Genomic DNA, 20344 nt, shown 5'->3' with positions numbered 1-20344 from the left:
CCAGAGCTGCTCTATTTCAACACCTCATCCCCTAACCCTAGCACCTTTCACCTTGCTGAACTGATCCTGGGCCTCCTCAGCATGGAAAGCAGAGGAACTGTGGGAGTAGAGAAGCTGTCTGTGAGAACTTGATCAGGGAAGATTGGGGTGGAAAATGGTTGCTAACACTTGCAATATATCCTCTTGGCTTTAGGATAAGATAAGCAGTCTGGATCTCATATTCATTTGATGCTTTTCACACAACAAAAACCCTTTTTTTTTTCCTAACCTCAAAATAATTGGGTCTAATCATTGAACTTTTTATGACCCCTCTGAATCTGATGGCCAACCCTTTTCTTAGACTGAAAGGAAACTTCTACCAGAAGAGGAGTCACATTAGAGCAAATTGTACAAGAGCTTGTGTGAGGTAGATAAGAGGAAAAGGCAGTCAGTTAGCCTCATTTGTTTAATGCCTAGTGAGTCTGGTCTTTAAGCAACACAGCCTGCCAAGCGAAGAAGCAACCAGGAGAAAATATTTCTAATTCTCTGTAATGATCACGAAAAAAAGGAGAATATAAAATTGCACATACCCTATGATTAAAGCTCTATAAAATACATATGTATTTGCACAAGGGCTAGAATGCTGTAAAGACAAATGAAAGGGTCCATTTGCTAAAATGGTTGGATTATTTAAAAAAAAACCCCACTGCTGTCACATCAATTCTGATTCCTAGTGACCCTATAGGACAGAGTAGAACTGCCCCATAGAGTTTCCAAGCAGTGCCTGGTGAATTCAAACCACTGACCCTTTGGTTAGCAGCCACAGCACTTAACCACTACGCCACCACGGTTTCCAGAGTTGGATTATAGGCGACTTTTTTCTTTTCATTATTTTTAAGATGGTTTACATCGTGCTGTTTGTGCAATAAATAAGAATTAGGAGAAAAGCATATACTTTTTGCATGATCAAGTCGCTTCCCAGCAAAATAGCTATGTGCCGTTATGTGGCTGTTATGGAGTGAATTGTGTCTCCTCAAAAGATACGTTAAGTCCTAAACCCCACCCCCCCAACACCCCTCCCCACCTTGTTTGGGAATAGGGTCTTTGAAAATGTTGTCAGTTAACATGAGGTCAGACTAGAGTAGGGTGAGTGCTGTCCAAGGTGGCTAGTGTCCTAGAAAAAGATAAGAGACACAGGCACAGAGGGAAGATGGCCATATTAAGACAAAGGCAAGAGATTAGAGTGATGGATCTACAAATGCCAAGAATTGCCAGGAACCACTAGAAGCTAGGAATAGGCAAGGATCTTCCCCTAGAGCCTTCAGAGAGAGCATGACCCTTGATATCCTCCAGAGCTATGAGGCTCCTGTTGTTTTAAGCTACCTAGTTTGTGGTACTACCTGTTCTTATGTGCTGTCAAGTTGATTCTGACTCATAGTGACCCTGTATGACAGGGTAGAGCTGCCCCATAGGGTTTCCTAGGCTGTTATCTTTACAGGAGCAGATCACTAGATCTTTTCCCCAAGAGCTGCTGGTAGGTTTGAACCACAGGTTAGCAGCTGAGCTCTTAACCATTGTGCCACCAGGGTTCCTTGTAGTACCTAGGAAACTAAGACAGTGGCATTATCATTATAATACAGATGCGTGGGTTATGGGTACTGTTATTCCTTTGCTATTTACTGATATTAAAACCCTTATTCTGGCTTTGTTTTCTTTGTGGGGTCATGCTGCTTGGCAGGAGGTGGGCAGGCCCAGAAAGGGAAGGCTCTGTCTGTGAGGATGGGGCAGATGGTTGCTGGCAGTGGTGACAGTGGGAGTGGACCCTGTGCCAGGAAATGTCAGAAAAGGGGCCTTTTCTTGATCTCTCCCTAGGAGGGTCCTGTTTGTGAAATCAGAGGTAGAGGAGTCACAGTGGCCCCGTCTCAGCGTGACAAACACTTTGAGAACCAGTATACTCCGTACCTAGTTTGTCTCAAGAGTTCTTGAAAAAATAATTTCAGCATATGGTATTTGGACTTTAATTGGCCTCCTGGTCCTTTACAAGGAAATCATACTGTAAACTCCCATGTTCTTATCACTCCCTCTGCTTCATATTGACGCAAAAGGAGTTGCTGAGTTTCAGGAAAAGGGAGAACCCGGCAGTGTCCTTAGACCATGCTAAGAGTTGCTTCCTTAAGTGGGAGACCTAAAACCAAAATCCTGAATGTCCCTTGAAAAATTATTTTAAAGCATATAAATCCATATAACCCGTTTTATCTAATTCCAAATGGCTCAAACATGGCTTAAAGGAGTTGAGATAGACTCTTATTTAATCTTTTCAGCATAGCTCTCCTTGTCTCCTCTGGGAATCAGGCTGAGGGGCCTAACTCTTTAAAAATTATTATTTTAGAATTTTTCTTTCTTTTCTTTTGCTAGTTCAGTTTGCCCTTTATTTTCAGCCAAAGTAGAATGTGCAAAATGTTGTACATTCTCCTTGGGGCACAAATGTTTTCACTCCCAACATGACCAGGTACTGAGGAACAGCTTTTAATTCTCATGGAATCTAATTTTTCTAGATTCCATGGAGGGTGAAATGACCCACCCAAACTATTGACCTGAGATACTCTTTGAACCTTAAACCTTGAGAAAACTGGTTTCTTTTCTTTTATTCAGAAAAAATCTTTATTTTAAGAAAAAATTTAGTTAACACATAGCAAAACACATCCCAAAGGAAATCACAGTACAAAGAAAGGTTTAAGTCAAGGCCTCACCAATTCCTACACTATTAGTATTGTGTCTCAATTTTCAAAATTAACTTTTTAAAAGGTTAAAACTTAACCTAAAAGATTTTAAATGAAAATAAACTAGAATTGAACAAACATGGAAATACTTCTCTTTGGATTATGGATCTAGCACCTCTGAGTTTTCCACGAAAGCATGTCTCCCAAATGTGTTTACTGTAATGTGGTGCGAAAGAGCCACATTTAACATACTTTAAATTACTTTAACTCAGACATGGCTCTGAAGTATAATACCAAAATGTTAATTGAGAGAAGCTGAAAATAGTTTCTTATAGTTTACTCAACATCTTTATCACATGCTAGAAGAAACATTGCATGAGAAAACACTGAGGAGGTAATTTTTTTTAATCCAGATTTTACAAACTCGTGGTGCAAAATGGGTCCCACAGCTTCCTGTATGTAATAACTGCTCTCCACTGCCTGCTGGCTGCCTGTGAAAATTCGATTGAAATAACTCAATTGTTTACATGAAACTAGTCGTATTCACCCATGCTGTTCTGCTGACTGCTATAGCCAGCTCTATAACAGCAGATCACCGACCGGCTCTTGAGGCCAAAAACTGGTTTCCTAATTACTAAAGAATGTTTGCCTTGGGTATTGTGCTCTTTTAAAGAATTAGCTATGTATAGTTTTGACAACAGAAACTCCAAAGGACAGACCACAAGCTGTGTTCTAGGGCCAATCAGTAATTATTTGAATTGTTCTTTAAGAAAATGTTGCAATCCCACAAGTCATTATGTAAATACTATTCTGGCCCTGTTTCCATGACGATGTATAATTACTAGTGATAAGTTGCAGTACAAGAATCTGTGAAAGAATTTTCTTCTTTGGAACATTTTTGACTCTCTATCCAGAAATAATGGAGCCCTGGTGGCACAGTGGTTAAGTGCTATGGCTGCAACTAAAAGATCGGCAGTTCAAATCCACCAGCCTCTCCTTGGAAGCCCTATGGGGCAGTTCTACTCTGTCCTGTAGGGTCACTACGAGTTGGAATCGGCTCAATGGCAATGAGTTAGTCAGAAATATTGCTGCAATTTGTAAATTGTATATTAAATAAACTTCAATCAGTTTCTATTATTGGCTTAATATTACTTTGGTTTTAATAGTACACATCTCTAATTGTACACCTTGGCAAGCTGCGGCCCACTTATCTCAATGGTTCCCCATTTAATAAGAATATCCAGTTGCCATTGAGTTGATTCCAACTCATGGGACCCCAGGTGTGTCGGAGTAGAACTGTGCTCCACAGGGTTTCCAATGGCTGATTTTTTAGAAGTAGATCATCAGGACTTTCTTCTGAGGTGCCTCTGGGTGGACTCAAGCTGCCAACCTTTTGATCAGCAGCTGAGCATGTTAACTGTTTGCACCACCCAGGGACTCCTGGGTGCATGTAAGTAGCAAGATATGAATTTCCTTAATCCTGAAGTTTAAGTCCTCAACAATTTGGCCTTATTTCCCACTGTTCCTCAGTCCACATAATTCCTCCTTTGGGCCACACTGTCCAGTGTTCCCTGGAATGGCTATGTGTAGTCCTGCCTGCTGTCTTCACCAATGCTCTTTTCTTGTCTTGCTAGGACCATTCCTCCTACTCTTCCCCACCAATCTAAGCTCCCCCAGGTCACTTTTGCTGCATGTGGGCTGTGCCCTTGGAAGCACTGCTCCCTCCCAGCTGCTGTAGGATTTCCTCTGCAGTGACTTCATTTGGAAGCATAGCTCTGGCTCTATCCCTGCCTTTATTTCATCTCCCCATAACACCTGTCTTCCTACCTCAAGGTAGGGATGGCAGTTTTCCTGGCCCATTCCTCCTTTCTCCTGTCCCTCATCTGGAGCCCAGCCCCACAGCCTCCCAACAACCAGCAGCTCCCCTAAGAGCATCTTAGCTTATTTCCTGAGTAAACCCCATTTATAAGAGTCTTCAAATTAGTAAAAGAATCTAAAAGTCTTTTGAAACTTGCCTAATCTTTTGATGCTTGTATTGAAGACTTGCTAGCAGTTTTGAAAGCTCATTAAAGCAAAATAAATAAGTTAAAACCAAACCTGTTGCTGTCAAGTTGATTCCAACTCATGGCAACCCCATGTATTATAGGGTAGAATGGCCACATAGGGCTTTCTTGGTTGTAATCTTTACAGAGGTGCTGCTGGGTGGGTTCAAACCACCAGCCTTTTGGTTAGTAGTCAAGTGCAAACCATTTGCATTACCCAGGGTCCTTGAAAGCTCATTTAAAAAAAAATCATTGTCATTGAGTCAATTCTGACTCATAGCAACACTATAGGAAGACTAGAACTGCCCTATATGGTTTCCAAGAAGTGGCTGGTGGATCAAACCACTGACCTTTTGGCTAGCAGCCATAGCTCTTAACCACTACAACACCAGGGCTTCCTATAGCAACCCTAAAGTGACCCTATTTAGTCTGCAGCATTTCTGTCCTTTCTGCTGAAGTGGCACTGCCCCTGCCCTGCCCTGCCCCCTTTTCAATCCTGTCTCTTCTCCACGTCCACAGACACAGGCATCAATTTTCCTCCCAGGTCACCATTCACACCCTTCCCTAATCTCATGGCTGAATGTCTATAGATTCCTTCAGTGCTCCTTAGAACAATGCAAATCTATCTGCAGCCAGCTCAGGGGTCCAGCCAGAGGAGTATATATTCAGATTATATCACTTTAGTTTTAAGACCACATGGTTTGAATAGGCATATTATTTCATTTCTTACCCTCTTCTCATTCTTTAAAATCCCTGGCTACTAAGTTGTAATATTTTGTGATTAATTATTTATATGACTAGTGATATGATTTGGATGGAAGTCAAATTATTAAAATAACAAGAACAATTTCCCTGCTTCTGATAAACCCAGCTTGATAAATATTTCAGAGTCTTAAATTTACCTAGTATGTTTATCTTACAATCTAGTGCTGAACTAGAGTTACTAATTAACACTAAAGCCTCAATCATTCTTACTACAAGACCATCAGGACATTGTTACCTAACCCTCAGTTAGCTTCTTTACAGTGAGTGGGCACAGTAACTTGGCTCTGACCTTGCAGTGTCACGAAGGCCAGAAAGGCAATAAAAGAAAGCTAGTATTTAATGGGGTTGTGCATGCTTCTGGAGTCCCTGGGTGGTACAAACAGTTAACATGCCTTGGCTGCTAACAGGAAGTTTGGTGGTTTGAGTCCACCCAAAGGAATCTCAGAAGAAAGGCCTGGTGATCTGTTTTCTGAAAGGTCAGCCATTGAACACCCCATGGAGCACAGTTCTGCTCTGACAAACACGGGTTTGTCATAAGTCAGAATTGACTCAATGGCAACTGGTGTGTACATGCTTCTAGAATTTTTACATAGATTTTTATTCACAGGCTATCTCCATGAGATAGGTACTACCACTCCCATTTTACAGATAAGCAAACAGAGAACCAGAGAGTAATGTGCCCATTTCAAGTAACCATGTGGCAGAGGCAGGGAAAAAACCCAGGCCTCCCTCCACTAGCCTGAGCCCAGAAGAACTACATGTGCCCAGCTACTACCAACAACTGCTTTGAAAAGGATCACAACAGAGAGTCCTGGACAGAGTGAGAGAAAAATGTAGAACAAAATTCAAATTCATGAAAAAAGACCAAACTTACTGGTCTGGCAGAGACTGGAGGAAGCCCTGAGACTATGGCCTCCAGACACTCTGCTAACTCAGAACTGAAACAACTCCCAAAGCCCATTTTTCAGAAAAAGATTAGACAAGCCTATAAAACAAACAGAGCCCTGGTGGTACAATGGTTAAAGCTACAACTGCTAATCAAAAGGTCAACAGTTCAAATGCACCAGCCACACTCCTTGGAAATCCTATCAGGCAGTTCTACTCTGTCCTATAGGGTCACTCTGACTCAAAATCGACTCTATGGCAAGGGGTTTGGTTTTGCTTTACAAAACAAACAGTAACACATGCGAGGAACATACTTCTTAGTTTAATCAAATATACAAGACCAAGTGGGCGACTCCTGTCTAAAAGCAATATGAGTGGGCAAGAAGGAACAGGAAATGGACGAATGGACACAGGGAACCTGGGCTGGAAAGGGGGTGTGTGTTGTCACATTGTGGGGATTGCAACCAATGTCACAAAACAATATGTGTTTAAATTTTTGAATGCGAGACTAACTTGAGCTGTAAACTTTCACCTAAAGCACAATAAAACAAACCAACAAAAAACCAAACCCAGGCCTCCTGACTTCAGACTTGGAGCACTTTGTGATTTAGCCTGTAAATGCAGCATCAATTAGATAAACATGCAGCTTGGCAACAGTTTATAATGGGACTTTTCCTTTGCCCTTCTTAACACTGTCATTCATGAAAAAATATTTTAGTTCTTTTCTTTTCCAGTATTGAAAGTTTCAGAGAATTTCAATTGAAGGTGATATTTTCGTTGCTTACCAATGCCCTCAGTTCCTCCCCAGTCGCTTCTCAAAGGGTTAGGACTTAGAGGAAATTCAAAACATGCTGGGCAGTTTCCAAGTTTAGCAAAGCTGCAGAGGTAAGCCACAATGTCATGGAGAGGGGCCATCAGCTGTAGAGTTAGCTGTAAGGCTCTAAAAGCTGCCTGTGGGTAAAATCAATACAAGGAAAACAGTTTTAGGAAGATTCTAAGAGGCATACAAAAATATATGAATATTGATTAGGGACAATATCTTTAAACAAGAATAGGCAAACATTATCACAGTAAGTACAAGATAATATCTGAAAAAGAACAACAAACCTATTTTTGAAACAAGGCCCCTGGTGGCCATAAACACATCAAAATATATTTGCATGACCACCAATGAATTACAAGGGTCACGAATAAATTGATAGGAGGGACTCACATTCAGACATTGTCCAAAGTGAACAGCTGTAAGCAAAGTATAAGTTGCCTTAGCTATTTATCAACATAGTTTAACACACAACTAAAAACCAAACACTGGGTCTTAAATATCAACACCGAAGTGAAGGAAAAGTGAAAATTATAGTCTAACTGCAGCAGGTGGTGTTTTTATATTTAGGAAAAAACAGCTGGAAATTCTTCAGTGAAAGAAAATGTGAGAAGCTTAGGCTATTAATAGGGCTTCAGATTGATTTAGTCTGGTTTGAATCCCTGCTGAGAATTTGCACTGCCACTACAGATATACTGAATCAGAGTCTCCACTTTAACAAGATCCCCAGGTGATTCTTGTGTATACTAGATTTTGAGAACCACTGCCCTACTAGTGGTTCTCAGAACCAGTCACAACCTATAGCACTAGCACCACCTGGGAACTCGTTAGAGATGCAAATTCTCAGCAGGGGATTGAACTGGAAGGAACTGGTTTGAAGTCCTGGTTGTTAAGCATGTGTTCACTTACAAAGAAAAATCAGGGTCTTCCCAAGTTGTTATTGTCAACACTACACTTTTATTTAACAAATACTTGTGAATGCTTTATGTGTTTTTATATCATTTTTATAACGGTTACCAATATTACCCAACATGAGTAAGTAACGTGCATAGAGCAATCCCTCATAAGAGTAACCAGCTAAGTTACATGTGTGATCTCAGCCTTACAGTAGCTTCAGGGCATTAGGGTGGAGTTTTCTCGATGGGTTTGAGAGGAAAACTGAGGATTAATAAGGAATGCTGGAAGCCCAAATTGATGCTCATTAATGACCAGGGAGAAACAGGACTCGTGAAATAATGAGACCCAAGAGAAGTTATAATAAGGCAGGCAAAAATATTAGGAGTTGTGAGAAGGTTTAAGGTTATAGATGTTTCCGGGAAAAAAAAAAACAAGAGATGTTCTCTGGAATTGATATGTTTAACTGGGAGACATTAAAAAAAAAAAAAAAAAAAAAGCCAGTTTTCATTCTGACACACATTAAAAAAAAAAAAGTACAAACCTTTTCTGGCAGAGTTTTGAACATAACCAGCACTTCAGAAGAATGAGGTATGAACCATAAGTTGAGGAAGACTTTTCCATCAGCAGACAGCAAACACCGTGGCCTGGGCTGAAAACTCCTGCGGCATTAAAAGAAAGCACCAGTAGCATCGTTTCCCTCTAAACAAGAAGCATCTCGGAAAGTGAACCACTCAACAGCCACCCTCCCCACCCACACACACACATGGCCACAGCGCCCAAGCCTACAATCATGTTTAGACACATGCCCAATGTCCAGCCCTGCTTTTCTGGCTGAGCCCAGGCGACTAGGGTTATAAATAACTCAACAGGAAGAAGGCAATTGGGCTGATTTTAACCTCAGCAGCATTGGAGGAAGGAGTGGGTATGGAGAGAGGGAAAGGTGAGGTAAGAAGGGAAAACAAGGGCATGAGTTAGGTAGCCTGCACCATGCTAGGCGTTTTGCATATGGGTGTATTTTATCTCAGTTCGTTCTTAGGACGAAATTTGTCGTCTTTGTTGTTAGCTGGCCTCCAATTGGCTCCAACTCATGGTGACCCCATACACAACAGGATCCATAGGGTTTTCACTGGCTGGTTTTTCAGAAATAGATTGCCAGGCCTTTCTTCCTAGTCTGTCTTAACCTGGAAGCATCACTGAAATCTGTTCGGCATCATAGGAACACACCAGCCTCCACTGACAGATGGGTGGTGACTGCACATGAGGTAAATTGGCCAGGAATCAAACCTGGGTCTCTTGTATGGATGGTGAGAATTCTACTGCTGAACCACTACTGTCCCCCAGGTCATTTCCAACTCATGTCACCCCATGTGTACAGAGTAGAATTAGACAACCTACAGTAGATAGTAGAACTGCCCCACAGAATTTCCAAGGAGCGCCTGGTGGATTCAAACTGTCAGCCTTTTGGTTAGCAGCCAAAGTTCTTAACCACTACACCACCAGGGTTTCCGTTGTCTTAGGTACCATCAAGCCGGTGCCAGCTCATAGCGACTCTATGTACAACAGAACAAAATACTGCCCCATCCTATGCTATCCTCACAATCGTTGCTGTTTGAGTCCACTGTTGCAGCCACTGTGTCAATCCATCTCAGCGAGGGTCTTCCTCTCTTTCACTGCCCCTCTACTTTACCAAGCATGATGTCCTTTTTCAGGGTCTGGTCCCTCCCGATAGCATGGCCAAAATACTTGAGATGAATCTTGCGCCACCTCTGCTTCCAAGGAGCATTCTGGCTGTACTTCTTCCAAGACAGATTTGTTTGTCCTTCTGGCAACCCATGGTATATTTAATATTTTTCACCAACACCATAATTCAAAGGCATCAATTCTTCTTCAGTCTTCCTTATTCACTGTCTAGCTTTCATATGAGGTGATTGAAAATACCATGGCCTGGGTCAGGGGCACCTTAGTCTTCAAAGTGATATTTTTGCTTTTTAAGAGTTTAAAGAGGTCTTTTGCAGCAGATTTGCCTTCACTGCTGCTGCTGCTTCCACGGGTGTTGTTTAGGAGCCCAGCTGCTAACCAAAAGTCAGCAGTTTGAGTTCACCAGCTGCTCCTTGGATACCCTACGGGGCAGTTCAACTCTGTCCTATAGGGCCGCTGTGAGTTGGAATAGACTCGACAGCAGCGGGTGTGGTTTTAAAGGGTTTAACAGGTTTGCAGCAGGTTTGCTTTGACTGCTGCTTCCATGGATGTTAACAACCTAAGGATGTACATATTTTTGTTCCTGTTTCACAAATGAGGAAATTGAGGTAGAGAGGTTACCTAGGTCTTGCCTACCCAGCTCCTAAGAGACTAAGTTGGGATTTAAATGCAGATCTATCTGTTCCATTCCAGAGACCAGGCTCTATTTTTCTTCCTTCCTCACCATATTTCTCAGGGGATCTGGCCTCCTGTGCAGTCCCCCAGCCTCTTGCCTTTTTTTTCTTTCTCCTTTCTGCCCTCCTCCTACAAATACATTATAATTTCTTTCTTTCTGTGCTTAAAACAAGTTGAGACAACATTTATATTTTTGTATATAAATTTTCTGAATCATATACAAGAAATGGTTAACATTATTTATCTCTGATGTTGCAAAGTGTAACCAAGAAGAGAGAGGTAGTTGTTATCGTTGTTCTAGGTCGTGAAGTCAGCTCCCAGTTCACGGGGATGCTATCACAACGCTGCCTGGTCCGGTGCCAAACCCATGATCAGGTGTGGATCAGACTGTTGTGATCTATAGGGTTTCATTGGTTAATTTTTCAGAAGTAGATTGCCAGGCCTTTCTTCCTAGTCCATCTTAGTCTGGAAGTTACCTGATCATTTCTTAGGCAGCAGTTGTCTCTTTGTTGTGGGTTTATATACATATATTCCATATATGTACAGTTTAAAGATTAACACAAGCCCAGGTGCCCACAGCCTGCCCTGAGAAATAGAACGTTGCCAACACCTTTGAAGACCGATGTGTCCCTCCCTGGTGGTGGAAGGTTAGAACCACTGTCCTGAAGTTTACATTAATCAATGCCTTGCTTTTCTTTGTAATTTTACCACAAATGGATGCATCATGAAGAGATATGTTGGTTTTGCCTGATTTTGACCTTCATACAATGGAAACCCATGATCTTTCTACCACACCCACTGGAGGGAGTTGGCATCCTCAGCTGGTTTCTATATCATCTCAGGATTGAGGTGGCCCCATTCTAATAGGGGGTGGGAGTGGGCCGTTTCACATTCCAATGATTCAGTGTTGTCAAGTCCATCTTGCAGCTTTCCTCAAGAGAACTAATCAACTGGGCTCACCTGATGTGAAAACGGTGACATGTACAGTTAGCAGGGTGGAATTTCACATCATAGGACCCAATTTTGAGTCCAATATTCACCATCCACAGCTGTGTGGCCTTAGACGAATTGTCTTGAGTTTTTTTTTTAATCCACAAAATGGGGATAATGATTCCTAACTCACAGAGTTGGTGTGGGGAATAATTTTTAAAAAGAGTATCAAGCATGTGAAAAGTATTTTATAAATTGTAAGGTGCTATTTTTTTTATATACAAAGTTTGGAGCCCTGGTGGCAAAAGGTCAGCAGTTCAAATCTACCAGCCACTCCTTGGAAACCCTATGGGGCAGTTCTACTCTGTCCTATAGGGTCTCTATGAGTCAGAATCAACTCGACAGCAGTGGGTTTGGTTTTTGGTTTATACAAAGTTTAGTCATTGGGTGGTGCAGACGATTAGCACACTCAGCTGCTAACAGAAAGGTTGGAAGTTTGAGTCCACCTAGAGGTGCCTTGAAAGAAAGGCTTGGCAAACTACTTCTATAAAATAAGTCATTGAAGACCCCGTGGAGCACTGTTCTACTCTGACACACATAAGGTTGCCACGAGTCAGAGGCGACTCGATGGTGGCTAACAATGACATGCAAAGTTTGTTATTATGCTGAAGTGTGGGTGTCTGGCATCTGCTGGGGCTCAATGGGTGCTGAGGATGCATGTGGCGCAATAGGAAGGCACGTACGAACATGCAGAGTAACTTTTTAAGAAGTGGGGACCTAAAGGTGCTAATAAGGGGATATCCTAGACTTGAGGGTTATGAGGGAAGGTCAGAGACTAGTGAACTTCAGGCCTGTCTTGGTTATGCTGGAACAGGCAGGCAGGCCTGACAGACAGACAGACAGACAGACAGACAGACAGACAGACAGACAGACAGACATCAGAAGGAGGTATGCAATGGATGTGCCCCCCTTTTGAATCCCATCCCGGGAGTCCCATTCAACCCTCTCCTTTTCTTAGTCTTGATCTGGCCATGGACCATGGCGTCTGCTCTTCTGGCTGCAGCCACCATCCATACACCTAGTGACTCCTGACTCACATTTGCAGCCCTGGTGCCCCACAACTCCGGAGTTCCAAGTTGCCTCATCATGGCTGGAGGTGCCTCAAACCACCTCAGTCAAGAAAGGCAAGAACTGAACTCATCATCCCCTTCCACCCCAATCCTGTTCTTCCCCCTATGTTGAAGGAACTGCAACCCACCCAGCCTCCAAAGCCAGAAAGCAGGGAGTCATTTTTAGACCCTCCCTTCTTTACTCCTCGTCCTGCTGACTCCGTTACTAAACATCTCTCACATCTGTACCTGGTTTCCATTCCCCCTTCCATTTTCTACACCATGGCTCTCTGTGGGAGGGCCTCACCTTCCAGGGGGAGCTTTAGAAACTGTGGGAGCATTTTTTGACTGTCGCAATGATTGCCTATGAGGAATAAAATTATTCCTGGGTCTCTGGGAGAGACTCAAACAACCCTTCCCGCTTATTAAAGCAAAATTTAACTCATTCTAACAGAAGGCTGAATACTTCCAGTGTCAAACTTTCTGAATATGAGACTTTTCCCCTCATTAAAACCCTACTTGAAGTGACTTGTTGGCCTTAAACCTACATTTCAAGTCTCAAGCTTTTAATCAGTTAATTCTCAGCTCAAGGACAAAGTGTGGTTTTAGCTTGGAGAATTTCCTTTACTTTAGCAACCACAAAGTCAAACTATTCCCGCCCTGGTGCAGATCAAAGCAGCTTGGCCCAGCCACTGTTCAGTTCACAGTATTTGACCGTGTTCAAAAGAAACATTGAAATCGATGACTGCCCTGACAGGGAGCACAACAGAGAACTCCTGAGGGAGCAGGAGATCAGTGGGATGCAGACCCCAAATTCTCATAAAAAGACCATACTTAATGGTCTGACTGAGACTAGAGGAATCCCAGCGGCCATGGTCCCCAGACCTTCTGTTGGCACAGGACAGGAACCATCCCCGAAGACAACTCATCAGACATGAAAGGGACTGGTCAGTGGGTGGGAGAGAGATGCTGATGAAGAGTGAGCTAATTATATCAGGTGGACACTTGAGATTGTGTTGGCATCTCTTGTCTGGAGGGGGGATGGGAGGATAGAGAGAGAGGGAAGCTGGCAAAATTGTCACGAAAGGAGAGACTGAAAGGGCTGACTCATTAGGGGGAGAGCAAGTGGGAGTACGGAGTAAGATGTATGTAAACTTATATGTGACAGACTGATCGGATTTGTAAACATTCACTTGAAGCTCAATAAAAGTTAATAAAAAAAAAAACATAAAAAAAAAGAAACATTGACTATCAAAAAGGCAGAAACACGAGTTCTGTGTCTGCACACACAGGCATGCAGGCCACAGCTTGAGGACTGGCAGCTGTGCCCTGCACAGGGCTGGCCTGAGTCCTCACCTCAAGAAGCACATGCGTCCCTGGAGGTATAGGCCCTCTACCAAGTGCTGTCTCATCTGCTTGTTTCCTGCCACTTCCACCCCTGCCTGCAGCCAGCAGCCATCTGCCCAGGACGGGCAAAGATGACAGCAGGAGGTGCTCAGCGCAGGGAGCGCAGTACCCAGAGCTCAGCCTGGTTCCCAGCCTTCCAAGGGTGATTGCTCCCCACCCCCGCCCTATAGCAGGCTCATCAACTACCTGGTCTGACAGTCCTTCATCTCCTTCACATCGTTCCCCTGCACCTCCGTTCCTTTCAGCCACCTACTCCTGGCCACACCCCAGACCTTATCATCATCTAGAACCATATCACCTCCAATGCTGTCAACTCAAATATTCCACTTTCCCAACCCCCCTTTTATCCTTCCAGTTTTCTCACCCCTTCACATCCACTAAATCTCCTTCATCCTCACAAGATATACACATTGACATTACCCAGACCTCTGGTCTCCCCTTCTAGTTTCTGACCTCCCTTCCTTCTCAGCCCAGATTGGACCAGATCAAGCATGTGAATTATTCTCTCACTAGCACCTTTAATTCTCTGTTTCTCTGTACTCACAACCCACCTAGCAAACCCCCAATCCTGGATTCTTCTAACAGTTCAACTTTCTGTTCCTAGTTGCATGTTGCTAAGGCACAGGAGGAAATCACATCACTAATTATATTGATGCAGCAATACATAAATGGTTCCCAGCCTGAGCTGACTGTGTCACCCTGGGACTATTCTTTTTATTTCCTTTGGTTAGCTCTCATGCCCATTTCCCTTTTCAGTAATTCCAAACTTTCTTTAAGCTTTATACCAAGAAAGAAACAATCTTTGATGGTTACGAGGGAGGGGAGAGGCGGAGAGGGAAAAACACTAACTAGGCAATAGATAAGTGGTAACTTTGGTGAAGGGTAAGACAGTATACAATACTGGGGAAGCCAGCACAACCTGAACCAAGGCAAAGTCATAGAAGCTTCTTAGACACATCCAAACTCCCACAGGGATCCAGTTACTGGGCTGAGGGCCGAGGACCATGGTCTTTGGGGATATCTAGCTCAATTGGCAGAGTTCATATGGAAAATATTCTACATCCTACTTTGGTGAGTAGCATCTGGGGTCTTAAAAGCTTGTGAGTGTCCATCTAAGGTATGTCTACTGCTCCCACCCCATCTGGAGCAAGGGAGAATGAAGAAAACCAAAGACACAAGGGAAAGATTAGTCCAAAGGACTAATGGACCACAACTACTGCAGCCTCCACCAGACTGAGTCCAGCACAACTAGATGGTGCCTGACTACCACCACTGACTTCTCTGACAGGGATCATAATGTAGGGTCCTGGATGGAGCTGGAGAAAAATGTAGAACAAAATTCAAACTCACAAAAAAAGACCAGACTTACTAGTCTGAAGAGTATGGCCCTCAGACAGCCTTATAGCTCAGTACTGAAGTCACTCCTGAGGTTCACCCTTGAGCCAAACATTAGACAGGCCCTTAAAGAAAACAGTAATACACATAGCTTAACCATATATATGAGACTAAATGGGCACACCAGCCCAGGGGCAAGGATGAGAAGGCAGGAGGGGACATGAAAGCTGGATGAATGGAAATGGGGAACCCGTGGTCGAGGAGGCGAGCGTGTTGACCCATCACAGGGTTGGCAACCAATGTCACAAAACAATATGTGTATTAAGTGTTTAATGAGAAGTTAATGTGCTCTGTAAACCTTCACCCAAAGCATGCGCATGCGCGCGCGCGCACACACACACACACACACACAGACCTATACCAAATTCCTGCCAGCAGATGATGACATGGTCTCTATTTCATAACTGAATGAAAGGCCAACTGGCTGGAATTCCATCTACTTCCCGAAGACCCACCCACAAAGACACACACACCCACCTGCCCTTTCAACCAGGGTCAAAGGCAGAGGTGGGCACCCAGGAGATACAATGAAGATAGTCTCTGCTGTCTCAAGAATCTTACATTCCAGAGGGAGCTAGACGTGCTAACATGATACTATGCTAGAAGCATGGTGTCATAGAAGGGCGTGAAAGTGCAGAAGAAACATGGAATAAAAATCACCTGAGACTTGTTGGGAGCTAATGGAAAAATTCCATAGCGGAGGCTCTGAGCCAAGACTCATTATCTCCCCTGACATCTTTTCCTTCTAATGGCACTGCCCTGTTTTATCAACCCAAGCCAGAAACCCTGGATGCCATTCTAGTTTTCACTTTCTCCCTCAGCACCTGCCCGAGCCGATTTCACTTCCTAAACATCTCTCAATTTCAGTAGCTTCTCTGAGAATCATCTTGCCCTCTTCTCTCATGACCTGAAGGACAAACACCAGATTTCTGGATCTTGCCCTACCCCCTGGACATCCTATTTCCTTACTTGCCCTGTGTATGAGTCTCACAGAAGTCCACATGCAATCTCACATCTCTGTGCCTTAGCACACGTGGTCGCCCAGCTTGAAATGAATTTCTCTTCCTTGTGCACCTAGAACACTAGTCATCCTTCAAGACCCATATTAAGTGTCCCCTCTTCCCTGCAGCCTTCCTTGCTACCCACTCCCAGTATTATCCTTTGGATAATACTGAGCATTTCCTGGTGGGTGTTTTCATTATACTTTTATTTTAGCATGCTGTATTGTAATTACATGTATACTTACACGTCTGTTGCCCTTCAGGCAAGGACCATGTCTAATTCATTGTTGTACAGCACTTGTCACCAAGGCTGCCATGTATTGTTCAGGCTGTGCCCTGAGGCAGGCAGCAGTGGCCCAAATCCAGCCTGTACTTGACTTTCCAAGCTCTGCATCCTGGTGTGGGAGCTGCATTTGCCCAGAGGAAGGCATGCCTTCTTCTAATTTGTATAAATTAGTGATATGGGATAATGGTGGCTCTGGCTGGCACAATTAATGTTAGTGCCATTTTTCTCTCTCCCTTCTTTGCTCCTTCAACAGCCATTGCAATTGTTCCTGGGAGTGTGGCCAAGTATAGCCCTAGTCTCCAGACTCTCAGTCTCCTCTGTAGCCATGAAGGGAATAGGAACATCAGGGGACCTCCTACTTGGGAGGATAGCTTTCCTTGGCTCCTCTTCCACAGAAACTCCAGTTGTGGGGGGAGGCAGGGGAGGGTCTCTGCTAAAGCTAAACCTGGTGTATTACAGCTTTTTAAGGATTAAGTCCACCACGCATCTATCAGTTTGTCGTACTGTGGTGGCTTTCATGTTGCTGTGATGCTGGAAGCTGTACTACTGGTATTTCAAATACCAGCAGGGTCACCAACAATACGCAGGTTTCATCAGACTTCCAGACAAAGACAGGCCACCCTTCTCCCTTCCCTTGCCCATGGCAGATGCTGCCAATCAATCACAACACTCTCACAAGCTTGATGTCTCAGAATACTCAACATGGCCACGAATAAACTGTCGGAATTGGAATTTAAAATAAAATCCATTTCTTCTCTGTGATCTCACTCAATTCCTTACTTCATGAATGAGATGAGGATCTCTGTCACCCATGACCTTCATTCTTCAATTCTGTCCTTTTATCTGTAGTTAACCTTGGCCTGAGATTCCCATTTATCATTTCATGAGCACTCTTAAAAATGGCCCCTTTCCAGGACGTTTTTACTGAGCAGTCCCATTGTTTGGAATCATGTTCTAGACATCTTAGCACTACAAATCATAACATGTTTAACTTCAGAGCACTGCTTCAATTTTCTCACTCATTAGATGAAGAGATTGAGGACCAAAGATCGAGGTCAAGTGACTTGCCCAAGACTTTGTGACAACTTACGACTGAGCTGGGTAAAAAAAAGCCCAGATATTCTGTCAGGCCATGGTTTTCTCCACTATACTTCTGTAGCTGATGCTGGATTTCCGTGAAGTCTGTACATGGAACCACAGACTTGGGAAGCAGAATCTTATACACATTTCCAAACTTCCACATGAGACAGAAGTTCCTTTCTGTGTTATTGATATTGTTAGCTGCTGTTAAGTTGCCTCGCAAATCATGGCAACCCCATGCATGACAGAACAAAATGCTGCCCAGTCCTGTGTCATCCCCCTAATCAGTTGCAGATTGGCCCATTGTGATCTGGAAGGTTTTCATTGGCTGATTTTGAAAGTAGATTGGCAGGCCTTTCTTCCTAGTCCACCTTAGTCTGGAAGCTCCACTGGAACCTGTTCAGCATCATAGCAACATGCAAGCCTCCACTGACAGGCAGCTGGTAGCTGTGCATGAGGTGCATCTGTCGGAAAGTGAACCTGTGTCTCCGACGTGGGAGGTGAGATTTCTACCACTGAATCACCACTTCCCCCTCCTGTCTATAGACTTCCTTTTATGTGAGCATATCAAAAGGGACATGTTTAAATCTCAAGAGTTTAGGAAGCAGGAGGTGCGTGTCATGAAGAAACCCTGAATCTGTATTAGTTGTAGCTTATCTGTCTCCCGGCTATGTTACTTGGGCTCTGGGTAGGCACTTATTTTGCTCACACTTTCCTGGCCAAGATGCTACCTTGAAATTATCAGACATTATGGACCAGATGGTTTAGGGCTCTAGGCTCTCTACCCTAAATGACTATGTCCCTTAATCTTTAGGAAACACACAATCACCTGCAAGAAACCAAAAAAAAAAAAAGGAATAGAGTGATACTGCAAGTTAAATTTTTCTCCTCTCCACATTCTGACTCTTTATTTGGTTGCTGCAAATGAAACAGATTAGAAACAAAAATAGACTTCCTCAATACATTTTCTCTTAAAGCCAAATGTAGCGGACTCCTGGTTAGACTTCCGGAAACTATTTTTAAAGTTTGATCCCAAATGAAGATCGAATTTATAAATGGTTGACTTGGCTACTGAGTTGGTGAGTGACAAAAAGCCTCCAGATAATAGTGCTGAGAAGTCTTGGAGGATTATCCTGTGATGTTTAACACGAGACAAAGGTGTACTTCAGTCTCACCATGCAGCAGATGTTCAGTCAAACCCTTCAGCAAAATAGTCTACTGAGGTATCTTTGCCCACCTCCCCCTCTTCCATTCTTCCATTAGTTATATCCTGACGTCTTCCCAAAGTGAAGGCGCTGGCTGAGCTCCCGACACAACACTGGTATCCAAAACCTGGGCACTTTATTTTTAGAAAAGCAGCTTACTTTATTTTTATTTATTATTATTATTTCTTCTCTTTTTTAAATTGTGCTTTAAGTGACAGTTTACAATTCAAGTCAGTTTCTCACACAAAAACTTATACACACATTGTTATGTGACCATAATTGTTCTCCCTATAATGTGACAGCACACTCCTCCTCTCCACCCTGTATTTCTCGTGTCCATTCAACCAGGTCCTCTCCCCCTCTGCCTTCTCATCTCACCTCCAAACAGGGGCTACCCACATAGTCTCATGTGTCTACTTGAGCTAAAAAGCACACTCCTCACCAGTATCATTTTATGTCTAATGGGTTCAGTCTAATATCTGTCTGTAGAGTCAGCTTTGGGAATGGTCTTAGTTTTGGGCCAGCAGAGTCCAGAGGCCATGTCTTTTCGGGTCCCTTCAATCCCTTCGGTCAGACCATTTAGTCTGGTCTTTTTACTAGAATTTGAGTTCTGCATTCCACTTTTCTCCTGCTCCATCAGAGATTCTCTGTTGTGTTCCCTGTTAGGGCAGTCATTGATGGCAACCAGGAACCATCTAGTTCTTCAACTCTCAGGCTAATGGAGTCTGTGGTTTATGTGGCCCTTTCTGTCTCCTGGGCTCTTATTTTCCTCTTATCTTTGGTGGTCTTCATTCTCCTTTGCTCCAGCTGGGTTGAGATCAACTGATGCATCTTAGATGGTGCTTGCTAGCTTTTAAGACCCCAGACGCCATTCACCACAGTGGGATGCAGAACATTTTCCTAACAGACTTTGTTATGCCAATTGACCTAGATGTCCCCTGAAACTCTGGTCTCCAGACCCCTACACACTGGGCACTTTATAAGTACCAAGGTAGGACTGCCTCCTATTTTGATAGACAGCTATCAGTCAGCCAAGGGCTTAAGAATGTCAGCTTCTTTCATCCTCCAGCCCATTCTATCATCCTTATTTTCTTGGTGAACTCCAAGAAAACTTCACTCTCACCTCCTCTTTGAATTCCTCCCCAAGGCCCCAGAGTAATGCTGAGCAGGCTGTCTTTTCGTGCCCTCACGGAACTTTCCACATCCCTCTAACATGTTGTCTTTGAAGCCACTTGTTTGTTTATAGATCTTTCTCCCAACTGGACTGACTTTACTGCCAGAGACAATAATTTATTCGTCCTTGTAACTCTAGCTCTTGGCAACCTCCCTGGTATTAAGTACTGAGTACATGATGGTTGACTAATGCATGCATCATGCATGAGTGAATGAGTGGGGGAATGAAAGAGTGAGTAAAAGTGTGTTCTGACACAAATGGTATTTCAATTCTTTT

At 43.4% G+C, this 20344-nt stretch overlaps 1 protein-coding gene across 1 annotated transcript in view; it reads right to left on the bottom strand.

Annotated features, from left to right (window-relative positions):
* Positions 1-20344, bottom strand: part of LOC126082529 (uncharacterized) — a 237572-nt gene that overhangs the window by 69356 nt on the left and 147872 nt on the right. Inside the window, 2 exon segments of the mRNA XM_049895073.1 lie at positions 7177-7342; positions 8650-8767. Of these exon segments, the coding sequence (XP_049751030.1) occupies positions 7177-7342; positions 8650-8767 (284 nt within the window).

The sequence above is a fragment of the Elephas maximus genome, chromosome 1 (assembly GCF_024166365.1).
Source record: "Elephas maximus indicus isolate mEleMax1 chromosome 1, mEleMax1 primary haplotype, whole genome shotgun sequence".
In the NCBI taxonomy this organism is placed as follows: Eukaryota; Metazoa; Chordata; class Mammalia; order Proboscidea; family Elephantidae; genus Elephas; species Elephas maximus.
This window is presented reverse-complemented; position numbering and strand designations above follow the sequence as displayed.